The 27393-nt window shown below is 37.3% G+C and overlaps 1 protein-coding gene across 1 annotated transcript in view; it reads right to left on the minus strand.

The window, feature by feature from the left end:
* Positions 1-27393, minus strand: part of SYT1 (synaptotagmin 1) — a 399219-nt gene that overhangs the window by 125578 nt on the left and 246248 nt on the right. Inside the window, exons 10-12 of the mRNA XM_040981245.1 lie at positions 21892-22014; positions 18669-18836; positions 15344-15511 (exon numbers count right to left, since the gene is read on the minus strand). Of these exons, the coding sequence (XP_040837179.1) occupies positions 15344-15511; positions 18669-18836; positions 21892-22014 (459 nt within the window). The remainder of the gene's footprint in view (positions 1-15343; positions 15512-18668; positions 18837-21891; positions 22015-27393) is intronic.

A 27393-nucleotide genomic window follows, 5' to 3' on the forward strand; every position in this document is an offset into this window, starting at 1 on the left:
TTGTTTGTCAAAGTAATTGGAGAAGGTATGTCCTACTGTGACAGGTCTTATGAAAACGCAGGGAGAGATCAGAAGAGGGGAAAAGAAGGAGTGCTCAGAAGGCTTGATTTAGATTGATGCCACTGCTCTCTGTCTCCCAGGGCTTTGCTTTTTAAACACCTTCTTTGATGAATCACTGAGCTGCTGGATCCCACAAGAGATCATCTTGTCTGTTCCCTTACCTTGAAGCAGGACTGAAAATCCATGCCCCAATTCTTACTGTTAAAAGCACTCTAGGGAGGTAGAGTTTTAGATATCTGTTTCAAAATGTAACTCTTCCAGGAGGGTCTTACTGGGCTTCCTGTTGTCTTTCAACAGTTGAATTCATTTCCTTTTATTTGAGCTTCTGGGTCTTGAAAGTTATTCCATGTTGTCTCAAATGGATGCTCATCCTGAATTAATCATTGAGTTACTTTACTCGGGGAAGATTCTGCCTCTTCTATTTCAGGTGGCCACATCAATTTGGCAATGATCAGAGATATCATGGTGTGAGGTTTGAGAGAGGACAGAATTTAGTTCAAATGCAGAACTATGTCCCAGACCTTGAAGAGCATGTGAAAGTATCATGCATATGTAAGGACAGTCTCAGTATTCACAAATACACATGTTAGAATACATATAATGGAAATCTTAAGCTTATCACTTGTTTAACGACCTAAATTTTGGCATACAAACATGACTAATAAAGATGAAAGTACATGGGACAAGAAAGATAACCCAAGCTGGTGCAATCTTATAAGAAGTCAGATTTTAAAATATGAAGCATGAGGCAGAGGTGATAATGCCAGTAGCAGTTTCCAGTTGGGGATATGGATCCTCATTTTTTTACTGTCTCAGAATATGCTTGAATAGCTTAAGTGTTAAGCTAAAATTTTTGGAAGGTTTTTAGCTTACTACTTCCATAACATTTTTTGTTTAGGGATGCCATTACTTGCAATTGGGAAGAAGTACTTCCACCTCTGTTATGAAGTCAAGTGCATCTGACTTCCTCTGGGAAGGAAGCATACTGAAGTGTTTTCTTGGAGAATGTGGGTGAAGCAGCATCCTGAAAATGGCAGGGGCAGTCCATCATCAGGGACCTTGGAGGAAGAATCAGCTGCACTCTGCCTGCTACATACGCAGCCCTGGCTTCCCTCTTTTCATCCTGGCACTCTGACTAATGGCTGGGCAAGCGGCTGTGTATTGCACTTAGAGAAGATCACACAATATCTGAAGCATTATCTTCCTGTAGAAATTACACATGATGGGCCAGTTTCTGCTTTCAGTTACTTAGGTTCCAGGCCAAAAGCATTGAATTTGTTATGTGCTGAACATGAAGACATGAATGAAGGGTTGGAGCTTGTGTGTGAAGGTTTTCTGTGAAAATTTGTTCCTTGGTTCTTGCATAATGCATTCTGGTAAATCCTTACCCCAGACTCTAATCAAAGGCTTCCTGCCACCCATTTCCCCATCCTCTGGCCCCCAGGAGCTCTGGCCTAAAGCATGCTTGTCAAAACTCAGAAATGTCCTAATTTCTTTTGTAAATAGGGTAAGCTCTGCTGTATAGATGGCAACAGTAGGCAGAATGAACAATTTCCTGTCCTCCAGTGCACCACAGGAGGGGGAATGAGAATTCAAACTCTTATATTTGTGAATTATATAGGCATCTCTTGGATGCCTACTGCATCCTTACTGCACTCTCCACTTGCTAAGAGAAAAGGCCACAGCATCTTCACATGTGACATATCTTTTGTAAATGATTTCCTAGGCTCCTTATACTATCCTTCAACATTTACAGAAGTCAGGAAAGTTAGGGACTTGATGAAAAGCAATTTTGAAATAGAGAAAAAAAAGTGATTGATGTGAATTCCAAAGGCCACAAAATTTTTGATTCAAATACCTGCTCAATGTCCACTGGCTGCATATTTCAGACAAATGTGTTGGCCTCTGAGTTTCCTCATTTATAAACCTGGCTTACTCAAACCTGCAGAATAGTTTTCTAGATGTAATTGAGCTAATGTATCTATTTCAGATTTAAGGTGCATTTACTCATTGAGGTCTCCTCCCTAGGGTACTCTTGGGCAATGAGAATCACAAAGTGAGGAAGGAACAGAAGCCGGCAGGTTGTCAGGGCTCCAGAGTATGTGATGATGGTGCTGGTGAGGATCGAGGCCTTCAGAAACCACCTGCTAGGGATGCTGCTGATGCCAGAGCCCAAGGCGAGCACCAGCTATGGGATGCGTTAAAGTCCTGATTGAAAACCATACTAACTATTCCTGCAATAGAGGTCATTTTTTTTTTCTTGTTAAAATTCATTCAGACCTTCCATAACCATGTTTGAAAGTGTAGCTAAGAAATATGTGAAACTTGTCAAAATAAGTCATATAAAGATGATAAGAAAAACTCCAGGGAAGAATGCTACACTCTAGTTTTCAAAATTTTAAATATGTGGAATTGAAGGCAGCATAAAGTGGGAGTCAAATGCATCCATTTGGTAATTATCTGATTTTATGTGCATAAGATTTTCTCTCCTTCCATCCCCTTCCCTGTCTCTGTAGGATTGTTTGTGGAGACCTAGGCAAACGATCAGTGGCATACTTCACAATGCAGCACTTTATTAGTAGCGCCATTGTTTTAGGCAGTTTGGACAAAGTATTGGGCAATTTTGCAGAGCTACTGTTGTCGTATGAGGTACACAGCATTAGATAAATGCTCAGCATATCAACACTATTTTGCTTTGCAATGAAATTTCTCTTATATTCAAATATGGCTAGTTGAATGCAATCTGGAGAGCATTAGAATGGCTCGCTGACTTTTGGTATTGTGGGTGTAACGACAATGTAAAGTGTTCTGCTTCCTGGTCATCCTATCTGCTGTAAAGCAATGCAGTGAAAGAGGTGGAAGTAATTGTCTCTTTTTCTAGGAACTTGTAACCTAGTGGAATAAATGGAATGGAAACAATTGGTTTGGGAAGTAGAGGAACTTGAGCCCTACATGACACCTTTCAGACACAACTATGTAATTAGAAGAGTGACTCAAACTGGCAAACAGCTCAAAGACTCGGGAGGAAAGATCCCTCCGGGTTGCAGTAGGTAGCTGCAGCCCTCTCAGCGTGCTTACAGTGGTGGCTTTAGGTGTAGGAGAACAGGAATATGGAAAACAAACACCGTGTAAGGTGTGAGTTTGCAAACATCCCTCCTTAGCAGGGCTGCCTGATTTCTTCTGGAAGGCCTTTAGAATCAGGCCCTCTACTGTTGGCACGTGGTCACCAGCAATGATAGCCTCTCTGAGTTTCAACTTCTCTATCTTGAACAGAGGGCGAGTAATTGGGTTTCCTCTGCAGTGCTGAGGGGAAGAGATGACTTGACAAACTTGGCATAGTGCCTGTCTTAGATCTCATCCAGACATTCAATCAATGTGAGCTTCAATGTGGTTAAAAGGTAGATTAGTGCTATACTTGATTTTCTAGGTAATGTGATTTTGAAAGCACCAGAAAGAAGCAAACAGCCCCCTCCTTTAAAATTACGTCTGTAATAAAAACTAAGGAATCCTGCTGTGACAGTTAAGGTTTTACAGCCTTTATTTCATTTTCAAACATGGTCCTGATAAAAATGTCATGCAGTAGGATACTGCTTGGAAGTTACTGGCCTGAGAAGTATGTACCTCCCTTCCAATTGGAAAGTAAACATGGATGTTGATTTTATATCAGGCAGACATCCCACAGACAACTGTCTACTACCCAAAAAAACATGGGCACTTTACCTATTTGAATATTCTAGTCTGATTATTATTATTTTTTTTTGAACGTTGGAGTGTGGTCCACATCAAGGATGCAAAGAAGCGCCTGTGAGAATTGTCCTGTGCTATGGTGCAATCCCAAGGAAATGGACTGGATTTGCAGGACTCTGAGTTGTAGTGTTCAGGGCACTGCTGGGTGTTTTAAGCCAGGAGTCTGGCAGTTCTTGAAGTCCATGAGTGAGTGTACCTATCCATCCCCAAACAGAAGCTTGCTGTGGCCCTTCCTTAGAGGGAAATAATCATAAATGATGAGATATTTGATGGTTTACAGTGGAGTGCAAAACAAAGAGTTGGGGATAAGATTGGCAAGGAAATAACATTTGCAGAAGTTGTGTTTTAAGTAGTAAGGTCTGCCAGCTCTTCACAAATGCTGTCAGGTCTTCATGTCTTCCCTATAAGCATCTGGGATCTGAGAAAGGAGGATGGGAGTAGTGACAGAGATACTCTGTCTCTGACCTTACTGCAGTGTTTCAAATGTTTCAAGAAACAATGGATTGTTTTATCAAAAACAAAGTAAGAGAATGACCACTAGTGGATCTAACCTCTTTTGTCAATGAGTTCAGTTGGTATCAAACAGACCTGTGTTTGAAAAATAGTTTTCAGATTTAAATTTCAAATGCATTTGTGTACAATAGGTTTGGCATTTGTCTTTTAAAACTATTTATTACTTAACTTTTAAAAACACTGTTTCCCATTAACTTCATATGTAAACATTATTCTTGAAAGGGGAGCATTCTATTGTAAAAGTGAGACTCATGACCTAGAATATAAAATGAGGAAAGAAAGGTATATTAACATAATCATTACTATACTTAAAAATTACAATGTATACATTTATTGTGCTTTTTTATTTCAACAGCATTTTATATATGAGGAAATGATACTCCAGAAAAGATGAGATTTGGATATAAAGCTCCATACTCAATTGTTCCAGTCTGCTCTTTCTCCAAATACCCAACTACCATCAAAGGGCTCGTGTTTGTGGAGACAACAAAACAGGTGGGAAAGGCATATTCTTACATCACTTGATTATGTGGCTATGTACTTGCTCATGAGGAATAAGGAAGTAAATGAGGAAGTGCCATTGAATGGCATAAGATAAACACTGCTGAGGCCAAGTGTCAGGATGAGGCTGAGAATCATTAAGGAGGCTCGTGAGAAGAAAAAGCAAACGAGATGTGATCCCACACAAGTACGCCAGCATGTAACTGGGTCCTGGTCATTGTAGTGTTAAAGGAACATGATACACTAGCCTACCTATAGCAACCATGTAGATGATAACCATAAATTGAAAATAACGCCAAAGCTCATCAATAGGAATATGGGCAAACAAACTGTGAGATATGCAAATAGAAGAACTGTACTCAGTGATGTGGGGTGAACTAGTATATACAGCTTCATCGAGGATCTCAAAAACATTAAGTAAAATAAATCAAGATACAAAATTGTATGATTATTCCCTTACAAGGCTGCTTTAAAAATTCACAGGGAATGGAGAGGAAAGATGCTCATTGTGGTGCAAAAGAATTTTAAATCAATAGTGTTTCCATAACATGCATTTCTACAAGTTTTTAGAACACTGCTCATATATGTAGTTGAAGAATAAGAAAATTAATCTATCTGGGAAAAGCCAGAAAAAAGTTACCTCTAGAGACTTGGGGTAGAGATTGCTTACAAGAGGCATGACCGACTTCTCTGGAGTAAGAAACGCTCTGCAACTTCACAGGAGAGGGAGGTATTTTGATGTACACAATTGTAAAGACTCACTGACTCTTATATCTATTTTTAATTGCATGTCAATGTTATCTCAAAGTTATAGAGAAGAACAATTACATGGCCCGAGAATCTCAGAGAACACATTATGTGAACCTAAGCTGAGGTGTAAAAGAGAATTAGTTCTTATACTAAGCTAAGTGCTTTTATGTGGTCAGAATTCACCCTGAAGTTATTTTATATGCAGGAAAATAGCCTCAAAGAAAAATGGATTTGGAATTAGAATAATTGGTCTTTGAGTGTTAGGTTCTCATTGACTAGTTATTACCTGGGTTTCTTATTCCCAAAAGGTTAGTTAGAGGTTTGATAGTAGTGACATGGCTTTGGATACAGTGCCCCAGTTTAAACACAGGTTGATGCATTTTCACAGAATATCCATAAAGTGCTTAAATGGTATCATTAAAGCCATTCTCCATTTACCTGAGCATTCTTCTAAACGGGGCCCTAATCCATGTGGTTCATCATGCTTCCAGGTTTAGGGTGTCACTGCTTGAAATTATTTTTCTTTCCTTTGGAAAAGTTTTGGTAGTCCATATAGAGTTCTGTGGGCTTTAGCATTTACTGTAGTACAGGGTTGTATAACCATCAGTACCATACAGCTTCAGAATCGACTCTCCAAAATAATTTCCATATGTATTCCTTCCCTCCCCTAAGTGTGAGGTCACCACTCATCTATGTTTTGTGGAATTGCCTGTTTTGTAGTTCATCTGCATTGTAGCAAGTGTCTATGTTTCATTTCTTTTTAAGTGGCTGAGTAAAATTCTGCTGAGTGGATATACCATAATCACAACTAATTACCATTAGTTGATGGACACTCAGATTCCTGTTACTTTGGGCTTTTGTGAGAATAGCTGTGAATATTCTTGGACCAACTTTTCTGTGTACATGTTTCCATTGTGGGGCTTTATAGTGGAATCCCTATGTAACATTTTAAGTGATTATCAAACTGCTATCAAAGTGCCCATATAATTTTAGATTCCTGTCAACAATATACAATGGTTACAATTTCTACATATGCTCACTAAGATTATTTATTGTCTTTGTTTTTGATTGTAGCAGATCCTAAAACTTCTACGTCTGTTGTGTTGTATCCATGCTTAGAGAAGCTAATTGGTGCATAATTATTGGGGTCACACAGTGATAGCATCATCTTCCATTCATACTTGCTAAGCTCTGTACTTTGGGTGCACTGTGAAATTCTTTCATAGCACACTAACTCTTGGAACCTAGATTTGGACATTTTCTCTTTATTCAAAACCATGCCTGCACAATGCCTTTTAAAATTGGACTATTTTAGTCTCATCTCAAAAGAAATGTAATGATGAGAGCAAAGCTTTTCTAACTAGCAAGGGAAAAGGACGTTGGTCAGTGTTTTCAGTGGCAAATATAACTTAAGCCTACTCAAAATGTATCTGGTGCTAGGTTTCTGGAACTAATTCATGAGAATTTGCTGACTTGCCGTGTGTTATAATGCGGGTCAGTAATACTAATTCTATTCCATGAAGGCTTAAGTAAAAAGGCCAAGGAAACACTAAATATGCTAATGGATAAATGTGCATAGGTGAAATCTAAGGCCACAGCTTAAGTTAAACAAGCTTAATCTGTATTTCCAAAACCTAGATCATCCTTGGCTTACAAATGAGACTTCATAAATATGTTGAATAAAAGAAAGAAAGAAAAGAAAGTATAGAATTTAAAGGTTCGTGTTCATAGTTGAATAAAAGACTTAGTTACGTTTAAAGAAGGCCTGTGTGGGATCTGTCTCCTCCTTTTGTTTCTGTGTGTTTCAGTAAGTCCTCAATTTTCTTTTTTTCTGTAGCACAACTGATACGACTCAATCACTGACATTTTGTCTAATTGTAGAGTAACAGATTGTAATGGATTAAAGATTTCACAGTACAAACAGTTGGCCCACTCAAAGGTAGGTAGGAGTAAGACAGAAGGGAGAAAGGTTTAATTTTGAAGATTGACAAATAAGATCATAAGAGAAAAAGTTCTGAAACATATGATGAGTTTGAGAGACAAGATTACATTTTTAAAAGGTTCAAATGCGTGGAAGACAGAACAAGACAATTTCTGCATTCATCACATTGCTTCCCACTCAGAAGCCCTGTCAGTCTCAGTAATATGGATGCTCTTGTCTACATCATTTTTTGTTCTCCTTTCATTTTCTACTTGTTCCCATTTCAACTCCCACTCCTTATTGTCTGCTCTGCCAGCTTATATACAAGAAATTCGTGTTTTCCAACCATTTTGCTTTACTTTTAAATTGAAGACTCTCAATACTTTTCTACTTTGGGTGAAAAGGAAAAACGGACACTTAACTTGGTTTTTCTTACAATAGTTACTTTTCCATAGTAGTACCTCCCAGGTTCTTCCAAGTCCCTATGAGAATTCCCCTCCAGTGACCCGTTTGAGAGCTCATGTAACCTTCATGAACTTCAGAATTCTATGGCCAGAATTATAATGTAAACCTTGTAAAAACATTCACGTCATTAATCTGTAGTAATTAGCAATGATATTAACAGCTTGTTCTTCATATGTAATCTACAGACTAGCACGAAGTAATGGCTATTTCAATCAAATGTATCCTGTAAAGACAAAGGTAAACTATTACTGAATAGGAGAAATTGAAATGCACTCTGATAAAGGCATGTTGGAGAAAGGGTCTGAAATTCAGAGCTATTTTGGGCATTTGTCTAAGTAGTGCAGTTGGAAAAACTGAACATCCTTTAGACAGGATATCACTAAAAATGGCTTGAGTAATACGTGTTTGTTAAAGAAAATTCTTATTTATTTCTACTTTGTTGAAACAATTTAGTTGAAAACATGTATGTTAGAGCTCTCAGGAAATGCCAGACACTGTGCTATTTAGGCAGGATAAGAAGGTGAGTGACTCAAAAGATATCCTTTGCACCGAGGCTGGATTCTCTGGCCTCATATTTAATGGACAAATTGTCCTTAAACTGCTTTGAGCAGATATTCTGGGAGATGAGATTGTTCACAGATGTACTCTTCTCTGACCTGTGTCTGTTTTTGGTCATCTTAGTGCTACATAAACACTGTGCTCTGTTTTCCCTTCTGAAAGGCATTCTCAATTTCTGTCTGCTTATTCACATTCTGGCTTTCCAACTCCTTCATAGAGCATCCCTATCCTTTTTTTTTGCTTTAAATATAGTATTTGTTTACAGCTCTCACTGTTTCTCTGTGAAGCTGCATTTGTTTCTATTTTGTATTGTAAAATTTTACCACTACAATTTGATACCATTTCCCATGCATGTTAGTTTCCCATATTTTATACAGTATGCTTTTTATATGCTAATTTGAAAACAATTTGTTTTGGGTTGATACATGGAAAGTTGGACTTCTTTATAGGAAGTCCAAGCCCTCTATCTTATAACACATAGGTAAATGATAATGCTTGCATTAATGACTATTTCGGAGTTTTAGGGCTTCTCACCCTGGGAAAGAATATATGCTGAGATTTTATGAAAGGATGCTTTGCAGTGAAGATGCAAAAATGGTACAGATATTTACTGTGTTTTGTTACATTGATGTATTTGCAAAGTACTGTAATATTTATTTGAAAGAGAAAATATATAGACTTTATCCACTGCAAGCTGTCAGAGGAAACCAATCAAATGTTAAGGCTCTGGAAAGTAAGTGAAAGCTGAGAAAATTGCATTTGAATATGACTTTACAGCTACATATTGGGGCTCAGAAAAACAAGAGACTGTAAATATGATGAAATAGTGAATAGGAAGGTTGTAGGTTCCAGACCTGTGCAAAGATTGAAGTTTTGGTGCAGCTTGTGTGAACTTGAATGATTTACTTACGTTTCTCTAGTTCTCAACCCTACTCCCAGAATGTTAAAATTTTTTAAGGACTTAGTCATTTCTGTTGAGAGAGTGAGAAGAGGGTGAGATAGGAGATGAGTGAAAGCAGAGACAGAGGAGAAACAGAAAGAGAGTAGAGGACAATGAGAGGGAGAAACCTGGAACATTAAGGAGAGAACAAGGTGAGAGGCAGAGGAGAAGGAAGGCAGGAAGTGAAGAGTGCAGGCACAGAGGGAGTGGAGAGACAGTTAAAAGGTCAGAGGAGGTGTGAGCAGAGACGGAGAGAGAGACACGGGGAGGGCAGAGCGTTACATGACAGAAACTTCTACCTGATGGTTCACTCTCCAAATAGCTGCAATGGCTAGAGCTGAGAAGGTCGCAAACCAGAAGCCTCTTCCAGGTCTTTGACATGGATCCAGGGGTACAAGGACCTGAATCCTCCTCTGCTGCTTTCCTAGGCCTGTAAGTAGGGTGCTGGATGGAAAGTGGAGCTGTTAATACCTGAACTGGTGTCCACCTGGGATACTGGAGCTATAGAAAGAAGCAAGGCTTGATAAGCCACTGTATCACTTCCCTCCTGCCAATTATGAAAACATTAGACTCTTAATAAATGCATATTGGGAATGGGTATTCACCATTTAAACTACCCATGTCCAGCACCAGACTACATGGCTTTAGCTTCTCATCCAAGATTGTTTTGTTTTGTTTGCCAATGAAAGACTTGGGAGTTAATGCTCCTGCCACCAACATGGTGACCTGGGCTTTGTATCCTCAGCTCCTACCAGTAGCATGGTGGCTATTTAGGGGCATGACCAGCACATGGCAGCTCTCTCCCTGTCTTTCAAGTAAGTAATCAAAAACAATGATTATATAACTTAAGCATAAAAGACAAGGGTTGCTAAGATAAAACTTTAATGAACACAGCTCTTTGAATCTCTCTAGCTCTCAAACCTATACCCACCTCCCTAAATATTTTTATGGACTTAGTTATTTCTTTTAAGAGAGTGAGGAGAGAGACAGGGGACACAGGAAGAGAAAGAAGAAAGTCCTTTACCTGTGAAGGAAAATGACATTATGAATAGGCCTTGGATTTCCCCTTGCTGTAGAATCTAACTTACCTCACTGTTGTAAATAATTCACAATAAAAGATTAAGTAATAAGTGTGTAGAAAGTGAGCCAAATATACTCCTATGCAACTTATAGTTCAAGGCACCTGCTTTTCCCTGTAATGTTCTTAGAAATGACATCATAAATTGAGGAACATTGTAATACAGTTGTAATTGGTGATTAGGATGCTGACCATGGAATCAGAACCACGTAAACCACAGCTATGGACCAAGTCATACAGTGAAAAGTGCATTATGATCGGCATAACTAAATACTAATATAATAATTTCTCCTAAAGCTACTACAGAAGTGTAGATCAGTTGATTTTAAGTGTATGCTTAGATTTATAGTAACAATTTCATGATAAACTTACACTTTATTCTTCACATAACTCTTTTACATTTTCCTCTGATGTGCTTTTCATGTTGAACACAGAGTTATACCATAGATATAGCTAAGTCTTTAAATAAAAGTTAACTTAAGCTAACCCATAGTGTCATGGATACAGAATGAAGATACTATTGCAGAGAAGAAAGACTCACCAAGCCTTTATCAAAGAAAGCTAGAAGAGCCATTTCCATTTTAGAACCAGTAACATATATCCAAGAAGTAAAGGCTGTTTTCAGTGTCTAGTCCTAGGACATTCTCTTCATGGGTTGTCAGAATACTTTGAACCTCATTTGTAAACTAAGACCATGATTTACATCATGCTGGACTTTCAAATGGGGTTGTAAGTATTTCTGACAGTGTAAGTAACAACTCTCCCATTCATTTAAAGTTAACTACTATGATCGTAGTGGGGAATAACAGATATGCCTTGGATAGAGCTCACTGTTTGAGGACAGAGACAATGAACCAAAAAACAAAACATACCTTCCTGAAATGCTATGATGCAGATCAATGTCTTCACACTTCTCAAATCTGATAGGTTATGAGTGGCAAAGAAAATTGTGTCACATCCATGGTTAATTTCCCAGCAATTAACCTTTTACAATGATCCTGTAAAGGCTTTGATGTGCTGGGTGGAGATTTTTGTAGAGCATCAGTTACCATCTGACCACGAAATGCGTTTAGAAATGGCACCAGTTCTCACAATTCTTGGGCATCAAACGTGCTCAAAAATAATGACTTTAACCCATTCCAAGAAACGTGTAGTTGACTATTGGAAACTAAAAAAGCTTTAGTCATTTGATTGAATATGTATTCTCCAAATGCTTTCCTGTAGAGTAAATGTTTTTTCTAATTAGGCTTAAAAATGTGAAATTTTCTTGGAAAATTGATTTTCCATTAAGGCACTAAAGTAGTTCTCTATCCTTCTGCTTGGATACTAATTAACTTATGTCCCAACTTGCTTTAATTCAGCAATCAATTTTTTTCCATTTGCACCAGATTACAGAATCTCATTTAAAAATCACTGTGTAATAAATTCTACACAAGGTATTGGTGATAGACTTACTCTCAAAAGTAGACCAAATAGTAGCAGGCAAGTTGTGAGAACTTGTAACAAAATAGGGCAGTTTGCTAAAAGTACAAGTTTGTTACTTTCTGGTGGTATCTATTTTCATACTTTTTGTTTGAGACTACAGCAGAGGAAGGCATGATGATGAAAAACTAAGTTTGCAAAGGGAACAAAGTGCTAAAATAAAAAAAAAAGGTGTGTATCCTGTGATGATGTACCTGATACTGGGAAACAGAGCTGTGGTGATTTTTATAGCAGTGACAAATTTAGAAGAAGATAAAAATGAGGTTAGGGTTGTTGATCGTAACATTTTTAAAATACTTTAAGTAAAATATTAAATGAATGACTTACTCTAAAAAGTTCAGCATGGGCATTCAGCAGCTATTTGTATTGGAAGCCTTTTGCTAATAGAGCATTGATAACTGCACAACATTTTGAGGTCAAATGCTGAGAAAAGGATACTGTGAGGTCATGTAAAGCCTCAAGGAAACAAAGTTTTGTAGTAACCATTTTCCATGGCAGAACATACATATTTCTGTTTTCAAAACATGATAGTAAGAAAAAGATTAAGTTGTCTCCTTTTTAATTGTAGGTAGATGGAGGAGGTAGTCAGTCACACAACATTAAAACATGGGAAACTAAATTTTAATGGGGGTTTGAATATGCTAATTTGAGGGAAAGTTCAAGCCAAATGGAAATCAATTCTTTCTGTAGGGCCAGAAACTAACAGTATTTTGATTTTCCTGTCACCGCTAGCTTTTTTTTTCTTGCATTCCCCCCCTCTTTAAGTATATGTTTAGAATTAGGCTCTTACTCTATCCACACATTCTTTCCAAATTAATCAGTCACAAATTAATCTTTCCATGTTAATCACTAAAATTAAATGCAATCCTTTAATTGAATAAACTTATCAAAGGGTCAGTTTTAGAGATGTATTTATGGTCTAAACAGATTCTGTTGTTCTTGTGTAGTAATATCATATTAATATGATAAATTTTATCCCATTCTATTAAAATAATCCTGAGTTTGGATTCTGTGAGCCTGATTTATTCACCTGAGGCAACCACCTACATAGCTCCATTTCTAGATTCCAAAGCATTTATTAAATTTTCTCACTTTCCTCATCCTTCACTTTGTTATGCTAACAGCAATATGTAATACTGTTAGGTGAACAGAAATCTGTTATGAATGATATTGCTTATAAAGTATGGAAGTTATTTCTTTAAAATCATGAGACCTTTACATCAGCCTGACACCTCAAATGGTTCACATAATCACGATTTTCTGCAGTTACTGGGCAGTAGCATGGAAAGACAGAGCATATATCATTGAAAATAAGTACCAGTAAGGTATCAATGCAATTTGACTCTTACTACTTTCATGATGAGAAAGTCTGTACCTGGATCTAGTCATCCATAGATGCTTTGTAAGCTAGAGCTATGTTTTATGTGTTTTCCTACTTTCTGATAAGGGAACTACCCACTCAACTGCAAACTAAAAGGGTGAGTCTATATTTTTACAATTGTAATGGTGGTGCTGCAGCTCACTAGGCTAATCCTCTCCACGCTGGCACAGACAACCAGCTGCTCCACTTCCAATCCATCTCCCTGCTTATCGCCTGGAAAAATAGAGCAGGATGGCCCAAGTCCTTGGGACCCTGCACCCACGTGGGAGAGCTTTAAGAGTACTGGCTTTGGATTGGCTCAGCTCTGGCCATGTGTCTCTTCTCTCTGTCAGTCTGCCTTTTCAATAAAAATTGTATTGATGCAATTATTAGCTTCCTTTAAAAACTTCCAGCAGCATTCAATAATCATAAACTGTGATAAAAAAAGAATAACTAGGTAGATATGGGTAGAAGTATAGAGCAGAGAAGAGCCTGAAAACACAGAAAGAACTGACCAACAATGAAACACAAGGAATCTCTCACAGACTGAGCATTTTACATGTATCCAATTCTATAAGTAAGATAAGGGACATATAATGTTAGAGCACTTCCTAGTTTATCCAAGATATCAGGGCTAAAAAATGATATGAACTTACTCAGAAAATAGTTTTGTTGGCAATAAGCAAGCTGTAGTTAGGGAAGTAGATGAGATGACACCAAACATCGAGCAAGTAGAAGTGCCTACACTTTTTGCTTACAAAAAATGAATTTCAGGACTATGGTTATTTACAATACATATTTTCATATAGAGTAAGTATATACACACATATCTATATACCTCCATATCCTTCAGCATAGGAAACAGAGGTTCCTCAAATAGTTTTTCAAATAGTCACCAAGCAATTATAGGGCACAAATCCACTTTCAGTGTGGCAGATCAACAAATCTTTCCTAAGTGCTTATTCATTATAGTGGGAGCATAAAGTTAGCAAATTCAGACTGGTTACAGAACACCTCAACCTGAAAAGAATTACAGATAATGGTCTTGGTTGAGTTGTTCTGAAGCCTTGGGTCATTCTCTATCTCCTTAGAGGCTCAAAGTGACCATATCTTACAGAAACCCAGGGATCATGAATAAATGAGGCTGTTTGCAGTCCCTTGGGTAATTAGAGCTACATGTTGGGACTCAACCAGTGGATGGAAAAAAAGAGTTGCTCTACGAATTCAAAAAGCTCAGACTTGTTTGCTTTTCTGGTATGGGCCTGCTGAGACATTCACACAGAAAAATGCCAGTGCCAGGCAGGCACAGCATAATCAAATAGAATTGATTATTATGTAGCTTAAATGCACTAAGGATATTGAACTTCCCTTTTTAAATCACAAAGAAAGGCTGGGCTAAACTATTAAAACCAGGGCAAAAACAATGAAGAATATTGTAAAAATGTGACTCATTTAAAAAATGGATTTAATATCTGCCTTTTGTGAATTCTATTTGATGCTTCACTCATCATTTTCTGTTATCTTCTGTACAAACAATGAACTGCCTGCAATACACTGGATAATAATCATAGAAAAAGTGCCATTTTATTTCTACATAATAGCTATGTAACCTATGTAGAAAATACTACATTATTGAATCATAGGATGAGTAACAGTCTCTTTACTGTCCTTTGAAACAATTAATGTGTATGTGGCATTTGGGAAGCTTTTAGAAACAGCTTGGGAGTGTATGTGTCTTCGTCCAGAGATGTTTATAGACCGTGAGCATGAATCATTCCTCTTTGCTTTCAAATAACACCCCTAAGAGTTGTAAACTTTCTAAGGAGGTCATGCAGTCCCCCTGAGCCTGTTTTGCTTGCTGTCAATAGCTAGAGGCCCTTGGTAAGGCACATCCCTCAACAGGTTATTCTATGTGCAGCAACTGGCGAGTACAGCTTGTCGTATTAGAAATGCTAATAATTTTCTCACCTCTTCCTTTTCAGCACTTTGCAGATCGCGCCATTCCTCAGTCACATGGCCAAAATCCACAGTATTCATGGGGACTTTAAATTCTCCAATGATGTCATGCTTGGAGAAACGATCAAAATCATAGACAGCCATCACCAGAGTCTTGCCACCCAGCTCCGAATAGGGCACCTAAATAAAGAGTTGAAGATATAATGTCCAGTCACAAGAATGTTTAAAATCCATTATTTAAGTTTTTATGTTGGATACACAAAATGAAGATAATTTCAGGTCTTTTCCCCATCCCCCCCATTGATTCTTTGGATTTCTGCTTAAAATGCACATTATTCAGGAGAAAATGGGAACCTGCCATAGTGATTTATCGCTTTGCCCCTCAAATTTTAGAAGCTCTCAGTATTATTAATAATGAGTTCTATTAGTTATGCTATAAACACTTCACAATTCATGAAAGAATAAATAAACAGCTTGCACTGGACTGGGTACATTTTTTACTTCCTGAATACTTGCAGTCATCAGTTTTATGGTGAGACTGAAATTTTCAGGGGAGTTAGCTTGTTTCAAAAGTTCCATTAACTCTTTGAGGCGATTTGAATGCCACGGTCTAATGGAGCAGCAGTTTATTAAGAAGTATGCTAGATGTCTGACTGAAGTTAAATGAAATTCATCAGATGCTTCATTTACTCCCCCAAGTAATTTACTGATTGGCAGGAATGGATGAGAAAATTGATGTTTTGAGTGTCTGATATAAATCATAACAGAAGTTTGAAGTAAGTTTTAGGTATGCCACTCTTTAGGATGAACCATGGCAAAGGGCCAGGTGTGAAAGGATCTTCCAGCTGTTCAAATGTATCTGAATAGATGCTTTGCACTGGAAGTTTACTAGTGACATTTTTAGTATTCAAGGACAGTTGTGCAATCCAAATAAGCTATACTTCAGAAAGTAGGTAACAAAGTTTAATTAAGAAGTTGTGTAGACCAGTGTCAATGGCTTGATCAATTTTCACATACTTCCTATTTTACCGGGGTAAGTGCTTGTCGTCTGCTTTGGCAAATATTTCTCTACTGACTCTAATAAGGACTATTTGGTTATGAGTTTACAGGAAGTAGTTCTTTTAAGGTTTTTATTTTCTGTCATTGTTATTTGTTTAGATTCTGATTTTTACATAGAATACCATAATTAAATACTAGGCATAATACTTCTTCCATTTTAGGAGGATTTGGAAGTGAAAACTTTTGAAGAGTTGAATCTCAAAGGAAGAAATACAAAACGCTAGATTAGGGATAGATAAAATTCTTGAAAGTTTCATCATGTTTCTCAAGTCTCTCTACCTTTTTTTAAAATTATTGTACAGAAATAGCAAAAGTTAAAACTTGGCCTTGAGTTTCCCAGTGAATAAAACAGATGGTTAAATAACAGCTTCATCACTTCTCAGATGAAGATGGGAGCACTGTGAAGACAAACGAGTGCCTGTGCCCGGAGTGGACATCTAGGAGCTACTTGGTATTAAATGATTATTCATTTCTTTGGGGGATTAATTTGGGACATGTTGAGTCCATGTGATTTAAACTCTTAAGCCAATCCTCTTTAAACTATCTTGAATTTTAGTTTTGACATTGTCTCTTGGAAACTTGCATAATCCACAATGTTTACTGGAAAACTTTAGTTCTCTGAAAAATTGACCAGTTTCTTAACTATCAGAATATGTTTTATTTGGGGTTTCTTTATATTTGATCAACATTTCCAAACTAAAATGGAACATAAGGGCGACTAGACAATTTTTCAATTTTAGTTATTGTGTTCTTAGTCACAGTACTACTAATTAAATCAGCAGTGCATGGTTTAAACAAGAGTCACCATAACTTTATTTCCAATAACTTTGTAAGCAACTTATTAAACTCTGGTTAGACATTTCTGACCTAAATTGAAACTAAGATGATTGTGACCATCTGCTACCTTTGAAACTTTTTTTCCCCATTATCTCAGTTGTTGGCTTTTCATAAGCTGGGTGTTTCTATGGAGTTTTGACTGATACTGTAAATTAGCTTTGTGATGTCAGGAAGTTAGATACATTAGTGACTTTTATCTTGAAAACCAAAAATTTTTACGTGAGGACAGAGCCACTTTACAAAAGTGAAAACGAGGTTTTGGAACATGACTCATATCGTCAGTTTCATCAATTTGTTTCAAAGTAGAAGGTTTGTCAGCATGAGAAAAATGCTCCTGCTAGGCTCTGGGGTATTTTTTAAATGTTATTTATTTTCATCCACTTGAAAAAAGTAGGAGATGGAGAGTGAGAGAGCAACCTTATATCAAATGGGTCATTCCTTAATAAGGCCATGCTGGCCTGTAGCCAAGAGCCTGGGATTCTATCCAGCTCTCCTATAGGAAAGTCACTGGAGCCAGGATGCCGCAATAGGAAGCTATCCAAAGTGGAGGGCCTGGGATTGCAATCTGTACTCTCATATTGGACAAGGGCATTCCAAAGAATTGCCTAAAATCCTCTGGGTCAAAAAACCTGCCTGGAAAGGGTGATTTTGATTCAACCTTATGATATATTCTCAGACATTTAATTTTTGAGAAATGCATTGTCCTAAATAGTTCATGAATGCATCCTGTATACAAAAGATTTGCATCAAAGAATTATTTTTAAGAAGGACTTTAAGCCAAGAGCTACAAAGATCTTTGAGTCCTACAGAGCATGTGTTCCTGATTAAGACAGAGCCAGGATTCTTCCTGGTCCTTATCTGCAAATGGAGTGTTTCAAGATGATAAATATCACAGAAGAGCCCAAAGTAGAACAATTATGCTAGAAATGTAGAAAAACGAAGTGTTCATGTTCTTTTCTATTGATGCTAGGAAGAATAGTTTTTAGAGTGGTTTTAGAATGGTTTTTATAAGATTGGCCCTGCATATATGCAGAAATTGTTACAATTTAAGTACTGGAATATAGCTTGTCTTCTTTTGTGATTGATACAAAATTTACCTATTTTCAGGAAATTTCACACTCAAGAAAATAATGGCTGCATTTTTGGGGGATTACTATAGGGGAGGAAGGGGTTAAGCCTACTGGAACATTTGCAAACAGACCTTACTTTTCAGATGTGACATTGACAGCTCAGTCAATACTCAATTCTGCAATACCAGAGCTGACATACACTTGGAGGCTACACAGAATCATTATTAAACTAATCATAAATTTAAACTCTTCTGAACAATATTGGCTGATTCTTTAAGTGTTCATGGTGCTTGCATATGTATTTGTCAAGATGGGACCAGCCTTTTATCTAATGCAACAAAGAAAATTATGAGTAATTTTAAAAAGTTTACCTTGAAAGTAAATTGCTCATTGAAGACAGGGTTAAGAGTCTTTCGGTGGACCTTGGTCTCAAACTTCTTCTTTTTATCGGGCAGCAGGAAGACCTTCACGTAGGGGTCAGATGTGCCACCCATGTCCAGGGCAGGCAGTTCGGCAGCCTGGATGATCCCTACCAGCAGCTGGAATGAAGGACAGAACACAGAAAACTCAAATGTCGGCGCACGTTTTAGAAAAAAATTGAATTTGCTCCCAGTGCTTCATATTGTGATTTCTCCCTATTCATCTTGTCTTTTAATAAACTTTTATTCTCTTCTGAATATGAAGAGAGAAGGCAAATGAAGAGGGCTAGATAGACTTCAGAAACTCAATTATGACAGATGTAGGCTCTAGGAAGCCTGTTTAAGCACAAAAGAGGCTTTTAAAAGGTTGCTGATTACAGCTAGCTATGGAATTCACAGTTCCAAAAGGGTTGCAATCAACTAAGTTTCCAGTTGCTAAAAGCTCTTGTGCATTGTTTCACTTTCCAGGGTGTGATTTGTAAGTGGAAAGAAATTGTTAAACAATCACAAGTCGATAATTGTAAAGTAGAATTTTTTTTTATGCTTCCCAAGCCTTACATCAGCTGGCAGACATTCAGCAGAAAGAGTGGCACTTTCACATTACAATATATGACCTTCAAGTATCGATCGTATTTGATCTTGTATATTGCTCTGCTTTTATTTGAACTTGCTATGAAATGATTACTCTTTAACTGTTTGCTCAAGTAATGGAACACAGAGCCAAAGAAATATAATTCTAGTCTCATATAGAGGAAAAAGAGATCTTTTTTTCTTTTTGCAGTATGTAAGCATTTTTTTTGGATTTTTTTCCCCCAATGCAGCAGTTTCTGCATTTCCTTCCTCCTGTTTTCTCAGAAATACAGTTCCAAGCCACCTTAGAATATTTTTAAGAATATATTAAAAATACCAAAATAAACAATGTGAGTAAATTTTGCTTCTAAGTGTGTCATCAGAGATTTTGTGTCCACTGTCTGGCTTAGATCCACACAGAAAACAAAAGTAAACACCCTGTTATTTTAGGTACTTTACAGTCTCCTCAGACGCAACACAGTCATCCCACCATAAACAACTATGCATCTCCTTAAAGACACGCCTATTTTCTATAAAACTGATCTATCAAATTCTTAAGTGCATTTTGATAAGCTGACTCTGTTTTTAAGCTGAATCAATAGCTCGAGTGGCTATATTGTTTGGTGTCTAAAACTTTAATATCTTTTTTGTGGTCTCATAGAATAGCAGTGAATGCTGGATTGTGGCTATGCAAAGTACGGACAGATGGTCCGAGGAGAGCTAAAAGAGGCATCAGATTATAAAGACATGATCAGCAAAGCAAACAGTCTGTCTCTTGCTTTGCTGAAGTCATATTTGCTACTGCCTTTCTGTGGCGATGTGAAGAGCACAATTCGATTTCCGTATTCTCAATTTTAACTATCAGTTTGCTGTCTGAGCAGCTCTACACTAGAGATTGCTATACCTATTTACAACTCAATAATTTATGTTAGAGCTTTTGGAGTGATTTGTTAATGAAGGGTAGAGCTACTTCCATCTCTACTTTGTACTAACAAAAAATTTCACATTTGTAGCTATGTAGTCCAGCAATTGAGTGTTTTAGGGTGATGTTTTTTTTTTTTACCTTTGCTAAACCAACAGGAATATTTGGCTACTGTCTTGTCTACAAAGTTCCTTAGAATTTATCTTCTTTGATTCCTAGGATTCATTTTATAAAACAAATTAGCTATGACAGCATTTTGTAAAGCTCAATGCTCAGTATTCTAAAAAATTCATCAGGTGAGATCTTGTAAATTCTTACAACAAAATGCCTTTCTAGCTTCTATGTTGGCCAGAGAAGGATCAATAAATACATTCGTATGCTGGATTTACTCCAGCAGGATTTTTCCCCCTAAAATTCAGTGAAATTATAGTCTTCAAGTTGCTACTTTACAGCATTATGTAATTAAAGTGATCTTGGAAATTTCAAAATTTTGACTCTACCCCCTAGACTTCTATTAACAAAATCTGAGAATAAACTGGAAAAAATTGAATGTAAATATAAACTGCTGGAAAGTATATCATATATACGGTAATCTTAGCCTTTCCAGAACATGTGAATGGCACATCTTTCTCCTAACCAGGCCCCAAATGCTCAAAACTTGGCAGAAGTGATAGAAACAGCCTCAAATGCTATCTTAATTAACTATAGATTGTATCTATAAACTTCTATGAAATCATACTTATAAACCTATTTCTAGGAAACAATATGAAATACGGAATTATGGGATAACTAACCTGGACTATAATAAATGTAATTTTTATATTACAAGGTATATACATTTTTACTTTTCACGTCCAAAACATTCTTAATAATCTGTTTTCAGACAGTTTCACTGATTCTTACATATCTTTCATATTTCCTTAATTCAAAAGGCAAAAGGATATCTTAGAATAGTGGTTCCTACATCTTTGGGTGTAGTGAGTTTTTTTTCCCACCATTATCTTAGCTAATAGGCAATCAATAAAAGATAGCTAATATCATTCACTTGTGTCACACATCACCATTTTTTGAGATGTTGAAATAGGAATGCCTATTTTTTATTTTCTCTTTAGAGACACCAGAAATCAAATTGCTGGTCTTTCTACTTCTGTAGAATTGCATTAATTACCATCTGTAGTTTTATCTAGTATCATGATATTATCTAAGGCCCTCTTGCCTTTAAAATTCATAGACCATCTTTGATGATTATCAAGCTGTTAAATGATCTTAAAACCGTGACACAAATGATGACCCAACTCAAAATCCTTAGCTTTAGTGCTGTTGGGTTAAAATCCACAAAGGCTCAGAGTGACTGGCTATTCAGCTCAGGTTGAGGGACCTGCTGGGGCAAGACTGCCTGGAGCTCTGAGGGCAGCCTGCTGGTTTCAAGTTAATTTGTATTCTGCCTGCCTGCCACAAATGCCATAAGTTGATGTGATCGGTGGAATACTGTGAATTCTAATTACCAGAAGTTAAATAAGCAAGTACGGGACTGCCTGTACTTAGACATTATTTCATCAATAGCTTTGCTAATTGCATTTCCCTCTTGCAGTCCATGAAATATTTTAAGAAGTATCTTGCTTCAGTTTCTACTTAGTAGTTTCAGACAATGTAATGGAATTACAAGAAAGCTCCCCCTCACACCTGGTTGTTCTGGAAATCATAGTCCAGTGAATACTGAAGCTTTCCCAGTTTCTCCTCCTCTTTAGGTTCTTCTTTTTCTTCTCCATCGGTCAATCCAGTTTCAGCATCATCATCCTTCAGGGCCTGTGAGTAAGAAATGGATTGCATGTGAGTTGCAGTGAATTTTCATCACAATCCAAACTAAATTGGGCCTCTTATTATACTTCCAAGCTGTAAGAAGCAGGCACCAAGATGCTGGGACTCTGTCTGACATACATTCACATCTGTGGCTAACGTATTTTTAAAATTCCATTTGTGCACGGAATTTTCTACCCCCCACCCCCAGCAAGCAACATGGAAGCAATGGAAGAAGCCCCTCAGTATCTTGCAAGCACAAAATATACAATTGTTGCAAAAAAAAAATGTCAGCCTGGTATTATATTTGGCTCTGCTAACACTGCTTCTTTCGGAAGTATGTGTGATAAACATGCTGAAGACCAGGCTGGGTTTCACATTCTTGAGGTTAACAGAGATACTCAGCATCATGTAAAATGCCGTTGCTACATGCAGTGGAATCATTTATATGAAATGCATGAATTTTGCTGTCTTATTGTCTAAGAAAAAGATAACTGAGTGAATTAGCTTCAGAAATTTTACTTTCCCTTGTTTCTCAAATACATTTCAAATAGTTAAGGAAAAAAAGGAAAGAACATGCTACCAGCAAATGCATGTGTAGAGAAAATTTATCCCGCTTCCAGTTGAAATTTACCATTTCATTTTCATCGCAGCTCCACAAAAAGCTAGGCTGAATTAAATTGATTGGACATTCTATTTGATATCAAAGGATGAGTTATGTTTGCAATTTTGTCAAGAAATTTGGCATTAGAAACTCATTTGGCATTATTGAACGTAAACCACAGTATTGACCTCTCAAAACTTCATCTGATCAATAGCATATTCTTCAGAAGCCAAGAGTTAAGTGTAGTATAAATGGAAATACTAGAAAGCTCATCATCTCATAAACACATTCAAATGCTCCTCCTTTAAAACATCAACATACTTAATATAAAAGGTTTGCTAAAATATCAAGTATTTGAAATTTTTTTTACATGTGTGTTCTTACTGCTTTAAATAAACAGAACGGTTAATCAGAAATCTTCATTCCAGTTGAGAATGATCATTTTAAAAATCATGAAGTGTTGAATTTCCACAACTACTAGTGGGGTTGGCAAAACTACAAATCTGTGTCTTTTTAGTTTTTTTTTCTTTTGGGAGCTGTGTGTGTCATTTGCTATTTTTTCCATTGTGTTGTTTCCCCTTTTCTGGTTGATTTGTAGAGGTTCTTTATGCTTTAATGCTCTCAGTCTTTTTGTGGTGATTGCTACAAGTAGCAGATATTGTTTCATAGTGCTTTGCTATGGAATTTTCATAGTTTTCTCTGTGTATGTTGCTGTAGAATCGTATGGGAATCAAGGAAGGATGAACAAGTGATAGAGTATACTACATTTGTGCATCTGGCAAAGTGAAGGAGTTTGACTTGTTAGCTCCCAAGTCAAATCTCAGAATTCTTACAGAACGGAAATGCAAGTATAACGAGGATGTAAATAGCTGGCACAATCCTCACACTATTATTCTATCACTTTCCATCCCTGGACTTGTGGTCTTTTTGCTGCTGATCATTCTCAGAAGACAAACTGCTTGCTACCTCTCTGACCCTGCGACTCCTCAGCAGGACTTCACCATGACACCTGCTATCCCTAAAGTCACAGGATTTTTTTCAGTTTGGCTCCACTCCAGCAGCTCCCAAGCCAATCCTAAAATATTGAGAGTTGGATGCATCATTTAGCTGAGAAGACCTTAAACACGGAGCTGAACAATGGTTAGATACATCCACATTTGTGCCACATGGATTTCTCAGGCATATACAGCGAGTTACACATTAATTTTTTAGAGGTATGTAGGTCACTAAAGGCAGTATGAGCTAGTGTAGAAACAAGAAAAGTAAATCAAGTCTAATGAGTGGATTTTAGCCAGTGAAACCACTTTGCCAAATCTTAGCCATATATAGGTTTTTCATTTATACTCATAAAGGATGTGCTTAGAAAACTGCAGCTTCGGTAATTCACCACCCTGTAAGATATAATTATTTGAAATAATAGCAAACCATATAATGTGTACTTCTGCCTGAAAAATCTGCATGTGTCTCCATCATCACAATAAAAAAGATTATGGCTTAAAGTACCTTTTCAAAGGTCTCATTCAGAAGTGACAATTTATATATCATGTTTCAACCCCATGCAATTTGAAATAGCTGAGATATTAAACCTGCTTCTCCCTAAGTGGTTTTTGCCCTAATAGAAGGTGCAGGACTGTCTCTGCAATTATTCTGCATGAAATAAGGCTAAATTTTTGATCATTTCTCACTGCCACTGTTCATCACTGAAGTGATTAAGTCTATGCCTGTCCCAAAGGCTGAGCTTAAGCAAGACATTTTCTGTACTATCCACATTAAATGCAGACCTATTAAATCAGGAGCCATTATAATAACTCGAGAGCAATATTCTTCCCCCCATGGAACAAAATTGGGTAGAGAAATCTTGTAAATCCAGCAGGTCTGGGGTTTGATACATTGCAAAAGAAAAATCTGTGCTACAAACATCAGACCTTAAAGTCCTGTGGTTTGCTTTGACATTCACAGCTGGTAGAAGGAGCATTTGTTCACTGGAAGTTACATTGTTCAGATTCAATTTTATGAGGCCCACTAAAAACTTAACACATTGGATAAGATTTCCCTTCTGGGTCCATTGGTTTAGAACTCGAGCTTTCTAGTACCACTATACTTAACTGATGGCAGCAACATTTAAAGTGGAGAATACCGTGTCTTAAACAAATCAATTTAGTTCAGCCTCTTGGTGTGTGTCAGAATGGTAAGCCCTCAGCTGTGGAGCCCCTGTTGCCAGGCCACTAAATGGATCTGTGCGTGGACTAGGGAAGTCTAGGTAGCAGAGGAAACCTACCGCAAGGGACAGTCCCGAACAGTCATGAGACACAACACAGATAAGGAGGACATAGAAGGAAGAGGCAAAAAATTAAAATATCCACACACATTGGTGAAACCCATGGAGAAATGACTTCATGACGAGTGCTGCCCTCTCCATTTGAGTGTTATCAAGCTCTAGGGCATAGAAAAGAACTGCTCACATACTCTTTTCAAAAAAATAAAAGAGGCGACCTTTGCTTTTCATAGTCACTGAAGAATATTTTAATAGCTTTTTAGGGTATAAAACCTTTCTAGAGAGGCAGGTAGCCATACAGTTGAATTTCTGTGACCTTAATATGGCCAAAACTTACCGATGGCTTTAGACCATATGTTAACAAAACATGTCTAAAATGCCTCTCACATCTGTGCTGTTTTGGTGAGAGGTATAAACCACTTTTTTTGGTCTTTAATTCCATATTCTGCTCACACTGTTTTGACCACTAAGCTATGCATCAATTTTAGTTTGCATTTATGTTGCTTTGACTTTGGGTGACCTGTTAATAATCTTAAAATCTACTGGTTCTATTTTGCTTCTTTAGCCTCTTTCTTCATAAAAGGATACCTATTATTACCTACTCTCTGTGACTGGAAAAGTAGTTATATAAATGTTTACCACTAGATTCTATTTTTACTTGTCCAAATTGTGTTCCAGCCTGAACATTTTTATTTAGTTGTTGATAATTTAAAAATAAGACCTAGGTTAAAGTCCTACACAGTTACTGACTTACTCAAAACTACTGAAGACCACTTTCGTGGACTGGTAGAAAATTCTAAGTTCTTTGTAAAATCAGTGTATTACTGTGAATAAACACTCATTCCTCAGTACAGCCTAACTTGAGTCATTTTTTCTACCTCTCTACATCCAAAGCAATAGATGATTAATGAAAAATGAACTCCCATCAATTTTCTGTTCAATTTGAGATCTTGGTCATTTATTCAGGTCTTAACAAGGGCAATGAATAACACTGCTATGCTATAGGTTACAATTTTACACCATACAGAACAAATTACATAAGTAAAAATATAGATTTCTTGTCCTAGCAAGAAATGGCATAGCTATGTGCTTTTAATTGTTCATTTTAGGGAAACTACATTTGATTTTTCTGGGTCATTATGAAAATGATAGTACTGCATTTTCAAATGAACTGCTTTTATGTTTAGAGCTGAAAATATATGTACTAACTAGTCTGTGTCCATCGAGGAGCTTTGTTTTCATTTTATTCTTTCTCAATGATTTACTGAATGGACTCATTATATAGTCCTGCTTAATATAGAAAATGTTGAGCTAATGCAAGACAGGACTTACAATTTCAATTTCTATATAAGGATCACATGAAGAGAAAAATCCCTAGTAGAATCCAGGGTAACATTTTCACATGGGCTCTTAGGATGGAGTAGAAACTGTCAGAGCCTTTGACACCATGTTTCCTTGAGCTCAGACCAAAACTCACTGAGCACAAACACAGGTATGACATTCATGATAGATCCTACCTCCCAAACGATCCTTGTACCATTGTTGCCAATAGATACCACAGTGTCTTTAGGAAGACACTTCCCAGTCTGGGAAGGGGCTTCAAGTCATGATTATGTGGTCCATTACAAGACTGCAATTATGAGGTACATCAAAGTGTTCATGGAAAATGGAATGAAAAGATAAGTTTATTTTGGTACAAAATGTTTGAAATTGACATACATGAGACATCTCCACAAATCCATGAGAAAAGTGCATTGAAAAAAATCACTATTCATCAATTTCAAAAAACTTGCACAAAAATGAATTTATTTTCTCATTTCTATTCCAAAGGCAGAGAGGTTGGCAATATGATTCAGCAGGTTGAGTTGCCACTTGTGACACCAGCATCCCACACGAGTACAAGTTTGAGTCCAGGCTGCTCCACTTCTGTGTGGATCCCTGCTAATAATCCTAGAAATGCAATGGAATATGGTCCAAGTACTTGAGCTTCTGCCACTTATGTGGGAGATCCAGATAGAGTTTCTGGCTCAGCCCCAGCCATTGTGCCATTTGCAAAGTGAACCAGAAGATGGAAGTTGTAATCCCTCTCTCATTGCAGCTCTTTCAAATAAATTTTTAAAAAAGGAAGTTCAATGCATGTGCATACATACGCACATAGAAAAGAGGGAGAAAGGAGAAAGGGAGTGAGAAGGAGGGAGAGAAGATGAGAGAAGGAGAAAAAGGAGGAAGAGGGAAAGAGAGAGGAGGAGAAGAAGAAAGACAGGAGGGGGAAGAGAGGTAAGGAGAAGAGGGAGGGAGAAGAAGGGAGGAAAGAAAGGAGAAGGAAGATCAGCGAAGAGAAGAGGAAAGGAGAGGAGAGAGGGGGAGAGAAGAATTGAGGGGAAGAAAGAGAGAGAGAGAGATATCCTAAATCCACTGGTTCATTCTGGGACTCACCTGTGGGTGGCAAGGACCCAATTACTTGAACCATCACCCACTGTTGCCAAATATGCATTGTCAGCAAGAAGAC

The sequence above is a fragment of the Ochotona curzoniae genome, unplaced genomic scaffold (genome assembly GCF_017591425.1).
Source record: "Ochotona curzoniae isolate NIBS_2020 unplaced genomic scaffold, NIBS_Ocur_1.0 contig_1014, whole genome shotgun sequence".
In the NCBI taxonomy this organism is placed as follows: domain Eukaryota; kingdom Metazoa; phylum Chordata; class Mammalia; order Lagomorpha; family Ochotonidae; genus Ochotona; species Ochotona curzoniae.